Source organism: Artemia franciscana, chromosome 11 (genome assembly GCF_032884065.1).
Source record: "Artemia franciscana chromosome 11, ASM3288406v1, whole genome shotgun sequence".
NCBI classification, from domain to species: domain Eukaryota; kingdom Metazoa; phylum Arthropoda; class Branchiopoda; order Anostraca; family Artemiidae; genus Artemia; species Artemia franciscana.
In genome coordinates this window covers 38871335-38886282 of record NC_088873.1, presented here as the reverse complement: position 1 = coordinate 38886282, position 14948 = coordinate 38871335, and the positions used below count along the sequence as shown (strand labels likewise).

At 35.3% G+C, this 14948-nt stretch overlaps 1 protein-coding gene across 1 annotated transcript in view; it reads left to right on the top strand.

The window, feature by feature from the left end:
* LOC136033201 (5-oxoprolinase-like) overlaps positions 1-14948 on the top strand; it is a 111183-nt gene continuing 96235 nt past the window's right edge. The window contains exon 1 of the mRNA XM_065713911.1: positions 1-231. Within this exon, the coding sequence (XP_065569983.1) occupies positions 70-231 (162 nt within the window). The 5' untranslated portion in view covers positions 1-69. The remainder of the gene's footprint in view (positions 232-14948) is intronic.

Below are 14948 nucleotides of genomic sequence, written 5' to 3'. Positions count from 1 at the left end.
ACTTCTGTTTAAAAATTTCGACAACTGCTATTGAAAATTTAAATCATCTTAACGAGGATTTATAAGAAAATGGAAACCAAGTATAATTTTGCCATAGATAGAGGGGGAACTTTCACTGATATTTACGTGAGGTGCCCTACTGGAAGAGAAAGAAGTATAAAGCTACTATCAGTTGACCCTGAAAATTACAGTGATGCTCCCACAGAAGGTATTAGAAGAATTTTGGAAGAGGCAAGTCTCTTAAGAATCTTTGTCCTCCCTGCTACCTTGAACAGTAGTTGATGGTAATGTTCCAGATGAAAAACTTTTCACAATCTTAAAAAATAGTTGAACTAATCAAATAAAACTTCCAGCAATGAATATAGCAGACAAAAATATACTCCACAAAAATATTATCAAGCTACTAAGTCAACCCTTTCCAGATTTCTAAGGCTTAGAAATTTGTCTTGTTTCATCACAAGCTGTCTAAACTGGAAACTATGCTGTGAAGCAGCATAGTTTCCAGTTTGAAGCACTTAGAAATGCTAATTTTAGTAGCACATCCATTTTTTATCTTTCTAAAATCCTCCTTCAACAAACCAAAATGCATAAAGTGGGCAGAGTTTTGAAGCTGAGGGAAATGTTGGGCTTGTAGAGTATGAACAAGATTATAGGCTATTCTAATTACTATTTCCAGTCATCACTGGTCATTTCTGTATAGTAGTAAGTTAAAAGATAATCAAAAACTTATGCATTCATTAATGCTAATCATCCACTTTGGTAAATGCTTAGTTTAGAAGTGCTTCCATTTCTAGTTAACCCTGCTTCTCCATGGTGCAAACTAAAAATGCATAAAGTGGGCTTGCAGTAAAATTCTAGTTTAGCAACTTCTTGCTATCTTGAAAATGGGTTAGGTTAGGAAAATGAAACTTTTGGGGATGGGTCTACAGGCTAAAGTGTATCCTGGGAAGGTATTTTAAAGTACCCACCTCCACTCCTTCTATCTCTAGAGGGCCCTGAAATTTGCCTACATGACAGGCCTATGCCTATTAAAATTTTGACAAAACAACATTTTACCTTAATTTTCAGTTACCAGCTGCTTTCTCTCTGCCTTTAGTTCTGAAAATGCAATTCCTGTTATTTGAGTAGAATTCTGAGCCATATCAACGTTCTTTTTTTCAAAATTTAGGAAATGTATTTGCATATCTTTAAAACCTTATAAATTGGGATTGAGCAAAGTTTTGAAGCTGAAAATGATATTGTTGCACTTCAGTCAAGCAGATGATCTATTTTGCAAGGTTTCACTTTTATAACACACATATTTTTAAAGGTCAGGAGCAAACTGTATTAGTCCATGAGCCCTGTAGGTGGCAGGGCAAGGTCTGTATTCTACATTTATTTAAAAAAAAAAACTGAATTTCTATGTACTGACTTAATCAAGTCTAGCATGTACACTCTTGTTTATAAGGGAATGTTTGAATTTTGGGAGTTTTCTCAATCGTATTTTGCCTAATAAAAGAGAATGTCAGTGAATCTTGAGTGGTTTAATTTTTTAGAGCATTAAATTAGCAAAAGCCCCGCTAATTTCATACTATGCTTCAGAATTTTTACAAATGTTAAGTAAAAAACATTGTACATAATACAGCATATCTAAATGCAATATTGGAAATGGAGTTTTACTTACAAATGAATGCTATCAGATAGTTTTATTTGACGTAGCCTAACCAATAAAATTCTTAAATTTACTGCTCAAGCATTGATTGAACTTGTATTGAAACATTCACTATGTGAAATTTAGAATTGTTGATTGAACCGTTGGCGGACACCCCCATCCCCATCTGCATAAGTCAACATCATAATATAATCTTAATGTCTCATACAATTTTGGGGGAATTTCTTGAAGTTTCCAACAGTGCTTCTGTGACAGTGACTCAACAAAGGATTTGCTTTGCAGCAATCATTGTCCCAAGTTATATGTGGAACCTGACAGATTTTAATAACAAAATGTAATATTGCCATGAGATGAAGAAAATGAAAGATATTGCCAAAATAAACAAATTTTGCTGCTTGTCGTTCAATCACTCCCTTTATGTGAATAATATGAAAAAAGCTTCGTTTTCTTAAAGAGTTATAGAGGCTGTGTCCCAAAGTCGAACCTTAAAACGTACAGGAATTAGGAGAAACAGGAATGTTTGAGTTTTTTTTTGTTTTATCACTCTGTTGAATAAATATAGAATACAGACCTTGCTCTGCTGCCTGCAGGGCTCATGGACTAATATGCTTTGTTCTATAGATAATGTTACCTTTAAGCAAGCCCACTACACATTTTTAGTCTTGTCACAGGGGGATTTTAGAAAGCTAAAAAATGGATGTGCTTCTCTAATAAGGATAAAGAAACAACATACAATCATCAGAATCTTGCTATATGCAGTAATACATGCTTTAGACAGCTTGTGATGAAACTAAACTTTTACCTCTACTTTCACTTTCAAGTTTAAACTATCCAGTGAACTGGTGAATCAGAGCAATTAGTTAAATATTGATTTGAAGAAACACCTTCTGATGGAATGGAGATTATAGAGGTTTTCAGATCAAGATTCAATTTGTTTGAAAAGATGTCTTGGCTATTGGAAGGACTTGGTGAAACAAATTTGGTTGAATACTTAGGCAACATTACCTATAGAGCAAAGCAAATTAGTCCATGAGCCCTGCAGGGAGGTCTGTATTCTATATTTATTGAATAATTATTTGGCCTGAAGGCTGAAATAGTAAACAAAAAGTAGATCATAAACATCAAATAACAAGTCAACCATTCAGAACACAGACCTTGCCCTGCAGCCTGCAGGGCTCATGGACTAATTTGCTTTGCCTTATAGGTACTGTTACATGTAAGCAAAATCAGACATTTGTTTTCTTCAAACAACTGGCTAGTTTAAACTCAAAAGTGAAAGTAGATATTAGCATTAATGCATGCATGAGTGTTTTAATTCTCTTTCAGCTTACTACTATAAAGAAATTACCAGTGATGACTGGAATTAGTATTTAAAATATAATTTCATTCATATTGTACAACCCCCACTTTTCCCTCTGCTTCAAAACCCTGCCCACTTTACACATTTTTAGTTTGCCCTATGGTGGAGAAGGGTCAACCAGAAATGGATGTGTTTCTAGAATTAGCATTTCTAAGTGCTCTAAACTGGAAACTATGCTGCTTCACAGCATAGTTTCCAGTTTAGACAGCATGAAACTAAACAAATACCAATTTATGTGCTTGAAAAGTCTATACCTATTTAGATTTTGAAAAAAAAACACAATGTTATATACTTAATTTTCAGTTTTCAGTCTCTTTTTCTCTGGTTTTAGTTTTGAAAATGGAATTCCTGTTATTTGAGCATGATTTTAAGCAATATTAATGCTTAATTTAAATTAAATGCTTAAATTTAAATGAGGCAAATATAGTACTTTAGGCCTTATTCTGTGCCCTTTCCAAGTATAAAAATGGCTTCACTTACCAATCCAACTTGAAGATTTTTGCTGGATTCAAAAGTGTCACCTAATTTCTATCTCCAAGCCTGTTCAACTGCATTGTTAGAGGTATTTTTTGCTTTTCTATTTAATTTATTCATTTCTTTTCACTTTCACAGGTTTCTATAACTAGAGTAATGTGTTATTTAATTTGTTTTTGATAAAACTCTAGTTTCCTTAGGATAAAAACCTTGATATGGGTTCAAATTCTGTTGTTACAAGAATTGCATTTTCAGAAACTGTAGCCAATAATTGAATTCAAGTTCTATGTCTTTTGTCAAAATTCAGATATATGCAAAACTGTCATGAATGTAATTGTCTAAACCCTACAAATAAGAAAAGGCTAGGTATACTTGCTTGGCAATGCCTCCCCAGGTTATATTTTAGCCCTGGATTCATTCCTGAAAGTTTGATTGACCTAACTTAAGTAACTTTCAAGATTGCAGGAAGCCCCTGAACTAAAATTCTAGCTTGTTATTCATTGTTTTCCTACAAAGAAAGCAATCTGTTATCCTTTGCTCACGTTCATTGTTTGCTCATTTTTTTTATTTGCAAAGTTCCTGCAAATTCCTGCTGCTCAGACAACGTGCCAGTAATTTTTTGCTGGTGATTTTTGCTTGTAATTTTTTACTTACATCTTCTGTTTCCTTGCAATGATCTGATCAGTTGCAAAGTTACAGTGAAGTTTAAAGTTAAAAAATCCACCCTCTTCATGATAATAGGGATTACTTATATATATATATATATATATATATATATATATATATATATATATATATATATATATATATATATATATATATATATATATATATATATGTGTGTCATATTAAAACATTTTTTAGTTGCTAAGTTTGTCTGACTAGATTGTAAACACTTGATGCCTGTTGAAAGTACGACCCTGAAGTAATTGATTTGTGTTCATTAGGTATTTTTTTAACCATTTGTCTTAACCCATTTCCAGTGCAAACATAAGGATTATGGTGGCTTGCAAGGGTCCATTAAAGGACTTTAAAACGGATTTTTAATTTAAATGATTATTATATACAGAAAAAGCATAAAAAAATTCATAAGGTTGGTCCATATGAAATTAACATACTAAATCTATTTTACAAGCTTTTGTTTTCAGGACATTATGAGATTTTGTACACTTATTCCAGGGTTTAAAATTGTTTTATTTACAAAGTTGATTTATCTCTTATTTAACTTCTGAATGATAAAATAAGGTTTAAAAAGAATGTGGATTTAAGTGAACATGACTTTTTTTTTAACATGAGTATCTCAGCCCCTAATTAAGATTAAATAAAAAAATCAATTTTTTTTTAACAGAAAGTAAGGAGCAACATTGAAACTTAAAACGAACAGAAATTACTTCGTATATGAAAGGGGCTGCTTCCTCATCAACGCCCCACTCTTTACACTAAAGTTTAACTTTTTCTCTTAACTCTACTTCTTAAAATAGTAAAAACTTTAGCATAAAGAATAGGGTGTTGATGAGGAAGCAGCCTCTTTCATATACAAAGTAATTTCTGTTCGTTTTAAGTTTTAATGTTGCTTCTTACTTTCCATTAAAAAAAACTTGTTTTTTTTAATTTAATTTCTGAACGTTTTTGAATCAATGCATGTTTTGATTTTGGCTCTCCAATGATGAATAATTAAGACGAAATTTGCATCTTTATTTTTTGGCTAAATAGCTTTCATAGTTTTGATCAAAAGGTTTTGAGAAAAAAAGGAGTGGGGGAGGAGGCATAGTTGCCCTCCAATTTTTGGTCACTTAAAAAGGCAACTATAACTTTTAATTTTTTATAAATGTTTTTATTAGTAAAAGATGTACACAACTTACAAATTAGCTTACATAACGAACTTCTGTATTCTCATCTTTTTATTATATATATGAAGGAGTCCCCCCTCGTCAGTACCTTGCTCTTTACACTAAAGCTTAAATTTTGTCCCAATTTCTTAAGAATAACCTCAAATCACAAAAGCCGTAGAATAAATAGTTGAAATTACTAAAAATGCTTTAGCGTAAAGAGTAAGGTATTAGGAGAAGGTGAGCCCATCATATGCGTAATAATTTCTATTCATTCTGAGTTTTAATGCTGCTCCTTACTTTCAGTTGAAAAAACGTTTTCATATTTATTTTTTCATTGTTTTTTTTAAATAATGCTAGAAAATCCTGTGCTCACTTCGTAGAAATTTTCTTCCCCCATGACAAATTCCTCCAAGGGAAGTTCCCCCAACATATCCCCCTCTTCTCACTCCCTCCCTCTAACCGAAACATTCCCCTGAAAACGTATGTACACTTCCAAATAACCATTACTATATGTAAGCACTGGTCAAAGTTTGTAACTTGTAGCCCCTCCCATGGGGACTGTGGGGGAGTAAGTTGTCCCCAAAGACATAGTTATAAGGTTTTTCGACTATGCTGAACAAAACGGCTATCTCAGAATTTTGATCCAGTAACTTCGGGAAAATAATTAGCCTGGGAGGGGGCCTAGTTGGCCTTAAATTTTTTTTTTGCCAATTATAGAACTTTCCATTTCCGTTAGAATGAGCCCTCTCGCAAGATTCTAGGACCACTGGGTCGGTACAATCATCCTGGAAAAAAACAAACAAACAAATAAACATGCATATTTGATCTGCCCTCTTGCAAAAAATACGAAATTCCTCATTTTTCTAGATAGGAGCTTGAAACTTCTACATTAGGGTTCTCTGATATGCTAAATCTGATGGTGTAATTTTCGTTAAGATTCCATGACTTTTAGAGGTTGTTTCCCCCTATTTTCTAAAATAAGGCAAATTTTCACAGGCTCGTAACTTTTGATGTGTAAGACTAAACTAGGTGAAACTTATATACTTAAAATCAGCATTAAAATGCAATTCTTCTGATGTAGCTATTGACATGAAAAATCCATTTTTTTAGTTTTGGATACTATTGAGCCAGGTCGCTTCTTACTACATTTTGTTACCACGATTTGTTTGATAGAAACATAGTTTTGTTTTCAAATTATAGCTTTCTAAGTAAGTTTCAATAGAATACACAACGTAAGTGTTTTTGTAAATAGTACTTTGTGGCAAAAAAAAATGTAAAAACAAATTCTAGAAAGGTTACTGTGGAATACTCACCTTGCTATGCTTGCATTAGTGTCTTATTTATAGTGCATTAACATGCACTATAGTGCATTCCATTATTTTGCATGCATGGAATAGATTTATGCAGCATACGAAATGAACGCTCAGTGGCCCCCTTAGTGGTAAAGCAGAAACTGAAATGCTCATACTTGCTCATATGAGTTGGCAAAAAAGGCAGGGATATATTCAACACCTTCACTATTGCTGACCTAGAACAGAATGTATCTGCATACCTGGCAAAATTTGACACTTATGTGGAGCCCCATTTTTGCCAGGTACAAATTTCGCAAAAAAACAGGATACTGTAGAGACAGTTGAACAATATGTAACAAGTCTCAAGACCTTAGCAAAAGACTGCTCATTTGGGAATTCAGAAGATGCAATGATCAGGGACAGGCTAGTTTTTGGTATAAGAAATAACAGAATCAGAGAAAAGTTGTTTACACAGGGATCTACACTTACTCTCACTACTGCCATTAACACAAGCCGAGCAATGGAAGAAACCCAAGCACAACTACTAACTATGAATGAAGCTGAGCACAAGACAGCTATCAAACAGTTCGTGGTAACGAACTGTTGTAAGGAGTGAACTGTGTGTGTACCAATAGCTACATCAAAGGAATCGCATTTTAATGCTGATTTTAAATATATAAGTTTCGTCAAGTTTAGTCTTACCCATCAAAAGTTGCGAGCCTGAGAAAATTTGCCTTATTTTAGAAAATAGGGGGAAACATCCCCTAAAAGTCGTAGAATCTTAACGAAAATCACACCACCAGATTCAGCGTATCAGGAAACCCTGGTATAGAAGTTTCAAGCTCCTATCTATAAAAATGTGGAATTTTGTATTTTTTGCCAGAAGGCAGATCACGGATGCGTGTTTATTTGTTTGTTTGTTTGTTTTTTTTGTTTGTTTTTTCCCCAGGGGTGATCGTATCGAACCAGTCGTCCTAGAATGTTGTGAAAGGTCTCATTCTAACGGAAATGAAAAGTTCTAGTGCCCTTTGTAAGTGACCAAAAAAAATTGGAGGGCACCTAGGCCCCCTCCCACGCTAATTATTTTCCCAAAGTCACCGGATCAAAATTCTGAGATAGCCATTTTATTAAGCGTAGTCGAAAAACCTTATAACTTTGTCTTTGGAGACCACTTACTCCCCCACAGTCCCAGTGGGAGGGGGTACAAGTTACAAACTTTGACCAGTCCTTACATATTGTAATGGTTATTGGGAAGTGTACAGACTTTTAGGGGGATTTTTTGGTTGGGGGGAGTGGTTGAGAAGAGGGGGATATGTTGGGGGAACTTTCCATCGAGGAATTTGTCACGGGGGAAGAAAATTTCCATGAAGAGAGCGCAGGATTTTCTAGCATTAATTAAAAAAAAACGAAAAAGTAAAAATGAAAAAGTTTTTTCAACTGGAAGTAAGGAGAAGCATTAAAACTTAAAACGAACAGAAATTATTACGCATATGAGGGGCTCGCCTCATCCTAATAATTCGGTCTTTGCGCTAACGTATTTTTAGTAATTTCAACTATTTATTGTACGGCTTTTGTGATTCAGGGGTCATTCTTAATGAATTGGGATCAAAATTTAAGCTTTAGTGTAAAGAGCGAGGTACTGACGAGGGGGTAAACCCCCTCATATATGTAATAAAAACATGAGAATACAAAAGTGCGTTACGTAAGCTAATTTATAAGCTACGTATATCTTTTACTAATAAAAACATTCCTAAAAAAGTTCTATTTGCCTTTTTAAGTAACCAAAAAATCGGAGGGCAACTAGCCTTCCTCCCCCACTCCTTTTTTCTCAAAATCATTTTATCAAAACTATGAGAAAGCCATTTAGCCAAAAGAAAAAAAAATGCAAATTTCGTTTTAATTATTCCTCTGTGGAGAGCCAAAATCAAAACATGCATTGTTTCAAAAATGTTCAGAAATTAAATAAAAAAAACAAGTTTTTTTAACTGAAATTAAGCAGCGACATTAAAACTTAAAACAAACAGAAATTTACTTCGTATATGAAAGGCGCTGATTCCTCATCAACGTCCCGCTCTTTACGCTAAAGGTTTTTACTGTTTTAAAAGTAGAGTGGAGAGAAAGAGTGAAACTTTAGCGTAAAGAGCGGGGCGTTGATGAGGAATCAGCCCCTTTCATATACGAAGTAATTTCTGTTCGTTTTAAGTTTTAATGTCGCTCCTTACTTTCGGTTAAAAAACCTTTTTTTTTTCTATTTAATCAAACAAGAAGTCGATACAGTGAGCAAATATCCTGAATGTTATATGTGTGGTGGACAGTATTCCCATGGACACAATTGCTCCACAAAGGAAAAACATGCTCCAAGTGTGGTAAGCTCAACCACTATGCTAGAGTTTGCAAGAGTAAAACAGTTCACCAGCTGGAACATGCAGGAACAAGCTCCGGTTCTTGGGCTATATATGCGAGAGAGAGAGAGAGAGAGAGGAGAGAGAGAGAGAGAGAGAGAGAGAGAGAGAGAGAGAGAGAGAGAGAGAGAGAGAGAGAGAGAGAGAGAGAGAGAGAGAGAGAGAGAGAGAGAGAGAGAGACCCAAAACGTGTAACATTTGCGTCGGAGAAGAGATTAAAGGCTGAGCTCGATCGCCTGGAAGAGATGAAAATCATTGAGAAAGTTACAAAGCCTACTGACTGGGTTAGTTCTGTTGTAATAGTGGAAAAAGCAAATGGGAACCTGGGGATATGTCTGGACCCTGTGAACTTGAACAAGAACTTAAACAGACCACATTATCCGATCCTAACGTTCAAGGGCATCGCTCAGAGGTGTGCTGGAGATAAAATTTCTCCAAACTTGATGCCACTAGTGGATTCTGGTTAATGATGCTTGATGACGAATCATCCGACTTGACAAATTTTAACACCATCTATAGTCGTTACAAACTCAGAAGTTACCCCTTTGGTCTCAACTCAGCACAAGATGATTTCCAGAGAAAAATAGAAGAGACTTTTGAAAACCTCAATCTGGGCCTAATAGTCGATGACATAGTCATTTTTGGTGCTGATGACAGCGAACACGATGAAAGACTCAAAGCAGCGCTGGAACGTGCGCTATCATCCCTCACTAAGACCCATCTTCGATGGTCCATCATTTTGAGCTGGAAACAACTCGCCATTTGGAATCCCACCTTCACCACGAGCACTCTCGGTGCCGTCATCTCCAGAGCAAGCATTCACGTCTCCTCTTGCCCTTAGAATTCTAGGGCCTGTAGCCGTACCTTCATAGAGCAAAGAGGATGTCTGGACCCTGATGCCAAGAAATAAAAGATATACCACTCGTTCTGGTCGGTTAGTCAAACCTGTCATTTCCTCGGATCTTTGAAGCAGTAGCTTATAAAGAAGAGGAGATGTAGAATACTCATCTTGCTTTGCTTGCATTACTGTCTTATTTATAGTGTGCCTTTGTTGATTGCTTCCTTGCTTGCTTGCTTACTGGTACATATTGCTTTTTCTTTTGTAGGTGCTTGGGTTATAATAAACAATCAAACTTGTTTGATTGTTTATTTTAATTTTTTTTAAAAGTTTGATGTTTATTTTAAGTTTTTTAAAAATTAAAAATTTCCTTTTTAAATTTTTGAAAAAATAGATGTATTTGATTGGTGTGAGTTCAAAACATGTTCAGTATTTCAACTCAGCAATCTCAGAAGTTTTATAAGTTGTTACCAAATAAGTACCAAAGGCTCAGGATTTTCAGAACTCCTGTACATCGTGTGGTATGTGCCTTGCATGGCGGAACTATGACAAGCATTGAACAGGCTGCTTTGTGTATGGTAGAACTGTGCAAGAACATGTAGTGTTCCAAGACGTACACCAGTTGACAGAAAGCGGGTAGCCCTTGATAAGTACAAGTAGGGTAGAAATTCCAGTGATCAACTTGCTCAGATTGTGGACGAATATAAGTATCATAACTTGTTACTGAAATGTATACATCATTGAATAGCTAGGACAGTAGGAACATATTCTTTAAGAAGGCATCACTCCATTAGGGGGAGAGGGCATCCAGGATAAAGTTATCATGATAGGGACCATTATATTTAGAAACAGGGTTGAACAGGGAATTGAATGCTGTCATTATTTCATTATCATGATTTTTAATTCTGGAAGGGTCATACACACCAGTGCTTACAGAAAAGATATATATATATATATATATATATATATATATATATATATATATATATATATATATATATATATATATATATATATATATATATATATATATATATATTAGGGGGACTGCCTGTCCTTTACTCCTTGATCTTTATACTGAAGCTTTATAGTGTTTTGCTAATAAAAGCATTCAAAAGTGTAACAAACAAGATTACGGGTAATTGAAAGTGTTTATCTACTGACTACCTTTTAAAGCATGTGAAATAAAAACCTTATTGTTTAGAGCCAATGACCATCAGCAGCGTCTTCCATTCTTGAGACATTATGAAAAAAAAAATCGTCTCATTCTAATTGTACCTGTGTTTAAGTAGCCAATCCTAAAGCATGAGGATGAAGAGTTAAATTTAAAAGTAAAGAGGTGGGGGCTAAGTGGGAGGGGGAGTTCTGCTTATATATAGATTTTTTTTTAAATTTCAAGTCTTAATGTTGCTCCTTACTTTCATATGGAACTCTTTTTTTGAATTTTATTTCTGTTTGATTTTAATACCAAAGATTCAGGATATGCTGGATAGAATATCTTCTAAGTTTTTTTTTGTCAGGATGTTATCAAATACCGGTAAAGGAGTTTGACTGTGATAAGACAGCTTTTGTTTACTACTAACTACTACTGCTTCAACTCACTACAGCACCTAGCCGCCTGAGGCCAACACAACTACGCATGCTCCTCCTCCATCCTAATCTGTCCAAAGCCTCCCTCTTTACACCCTCCCAGGAAATTCCCATTTCCATTACATATTTCTTTATGATATCCTTGAACCCCAGAGGAGGACGACCTGCTTTCTGTTTAGTCCTAGACGGTTGGCCAAAAAGGACACTCTTTGGGAATCTTCCATCTTTCATCCACAGAACATGCCCTAGCCATCTCTACTTTTCTTTCATTATAGCCCTAGAAAGTGGAATAGAACCACAATTTTTGTACAGCCTTCTGTTTGAAATATGGTCAGTCAGCCGGGTATCCAGAACAATCTGGATACAAGAACTAGCAAATTTTCATCTGCTTTTGGAGCGCCCATGCTTCAGAGCCATTATTGACCTCTGTCATAAGATAAGATAAGATAATATTTATTTGCAAAAGACTATCACAAGCTCTATAGAGCCGAATTCGCTTTATATGTCAAGTAAAAGCTAAAAAAAAAAAAAAATTCAAAACAATACATTAAGTCAAACACTTAAAATTAAAAGGAATTAAAGGAATTAAACTGTAGCTTCCAATATTCTAATCTGGGTTTGTAGACTGATCTTCCTATTCTTACAAACTTTTTGTTCCATTTTAAAAGTGCTCTGTTTTGGTTGTGCAATAGGCTGTTATCTTTCTGATAACTGATATCAGAGGAGAGAGTCAGTGCTCCCTCCATCCAGTCCTTCAAAAACCAACTTGACAAAGAGTGGGAGAAGAAGCAGTGGAGGTTCTACTGGCAGTCATCAACTCATGAGCACTACAGGTCTGGAAGACCTTAAAGCTCTCAGATGGATTAAGGTGATAGAAAATTTTCTACCTGATGCTGCACACAGCTTTGGAAGTTTGTCTAGATCAAGTTATGTTGCATACTGGAGATTATTTATTTATTATTTATTATTACGAATAGCGATAAGCATCAATGCTTGTCGCAAAAACACAAAAACACATAATCATACTAATCTAAAGTAAATTGGCAACGATAAACTAAACAGCAAAAATTTCTAAATAACACGACACTACACACCAAAAGCGTATAAATAAAAAGGCGTATTTACTAATGCACTCTTAAAAATTCGAACACTCTCTGCCTCGACAACCTCCAAAGGCAAACCATTCCATGGTCCGGCAACTCTACTAACAAAAGATAATTGACCATTTTTTTTCAGTGGTTTTGGGGGATATCATTTATAATCATGCTGACGAGTAGAGTGATAATGGCTAAATTTAAAAAATAAATTTGGATCAACATCATCCACTCCTTTAATTATACGAAACACATTTACAAGGTCATTGCGACGTCTACGAAACTTCAACGACGGGAGTTGAAGCCTAGAAAGTCTCTGCGGATAGGAAAGGCGCTGTAGGTATGGGACCGATCTAGTGGCCCTTCTCTGAACCTTTTCTATCCTATGCTCATCCGTTAGACTTAATGGAAACCAAACAGAAGTATTATACTCAAGAAGAGGGCGGACCATTGATTTGTATAGTAGTAAGAAATTATGAAGGTTAAACCTACTAAAGCTTCTCCTTATAGACGATAAACGATAATTTGCATTCTATACAATTTCCGAAACATACTTATCAAATTTCAACTGGGTATCAAAGTAAACACCAAGGTCACGCACTATTTCATTAGAAGGGATTCGTATGCCAGACAGCTGGTAAGTATGCACAGGTGGGAGTTTACGAGCATAGTGTAGAACAACACACTTAGAAGGGTTTATGAACATGGAATTAGATTCGCACCAATAAGTTAGAGAGTCAAGATCCTCCTGTAAAAGCTGCACATCGTTTTGGTTTCGTACTGGTAGATAAAGTTTTACATCATCCGCGAACATCTTGACAGTAGAATGCTGAACAGAGAAAGGCAGATCATTAATAAATAAACAAAATAAAATTGGACCCAGGCAGCTACCCTGGGGGACTCCGCTTAACACATCAATTGAGGATGACATAGCTTCACCAACAACAACCTGCTGAGTTCGTCCATTTAGATAATCAGCAATAAATGCAATTGTTTTTTTACCCAATCTATAAGCTGCACATTTTTTTTTTTAAGAAGGGTGGGTATTGAGACTTTGTCGAATGCCTTCGAGAAGTCTATGTAAATGCAGTCAAAAGGTATAGCTAAATCGGCAAAACGTTGAAAGTCCAAAATAACCTCAAGAAGCTGAGTATTACAAGACCTATTTTTTCGAAAACCATGCTGAGCAGGATTCCAAAGATGATTTCCGTCAAAATACTTTTGAAATACTTTTGATTTGTGATTCAAGGTTTTGGCGAAAGTTTTAATAAAGCTAAGATGTAATCAGATGTGGAGAAGCAGTTTATCCATGAAAATTTCTAATTTTGTTGTTATGGAAGGTGTTTTGATGCAACTTGTCTTAATTGTAAGATTGTAAGTTATACTCTAGATACTCTACTTTACAGTTTACCGATGCTGTCACCAATTTTGAAATGGTTTTTGTTGATTTATTTGGTTCCTTGCTGAAAACAATGCGGAATCATGTTTATATTTTGACAGTAATAGATTATTTCAGCTGCCATCTTCTTTTGGTAATTCAATTCAGGAACAAAGTAACATATATTCTACTAATTGAATGGTCTGGCCATAGGTCTTTTGCAGTTGAGCCTGAGAGTGTTTTTGCCTTAGGTCAAAGTTGGTTATATTTGGGGCTTATTAAACTTCAATTACGATTCCCTGAAAGCTTCACCTTAAAACCCTTAGGCTTTTAGGACACCAAGGGTCAAGTATGCCCTCCTCTCCCAATAACAGTCGCTATATGTATTCAGCTGGGGATTTGCATAACTTGTAGCCCTTGCCCCAAAGGCTGTGGGGGAGGGGTTGTCATCTCCAGAGGCATAATTATTTGACTTTTCAATTATGCTGAAGAAAATGGTTATATCAAAATTTATAGGATGTCTTTGGTGGAATAAGAGGCATGGAAGGAGGGCTGGTTGCCCCCCAATGACTTTTGACTTAAAAAGGGCACTCAAACTTTTAATGTTTCATCAAAGGAGCCCTTTCCGAAGTTCCTACTATAACTCCTTCCGTACGAAGTGCCTTGGTGAAATAAAACAAAAAACATAAAGCCCACTTAGCTCTTTACACAGGCAGTGCAAAAGTGCTTCACATAATTGAGTGAAGTTGAACAAGACAAAATATTCAAATCAAAATTTCGAAATAGTAATTGCGTTTTTCAAGCATTGGGGTCTCTCTCCAATATCAAGACTCTCTTATTTTTATCCATATACTTGCCATTCTTCTTAAAATCCCCTCCCTTCTCAAAAAGAGACCCGCATGAACGTGTCTGCTTAGGGTCATTCAGAAAGAAGAATATTCTGGCCTTAATATTTGGTTTTTTTTTTCGGACTGTCAAAAAAATGCTTAGTCCTGTTAAAATTAATGAAAAAAACTAAGGTTTTGACTGTGAGTGAC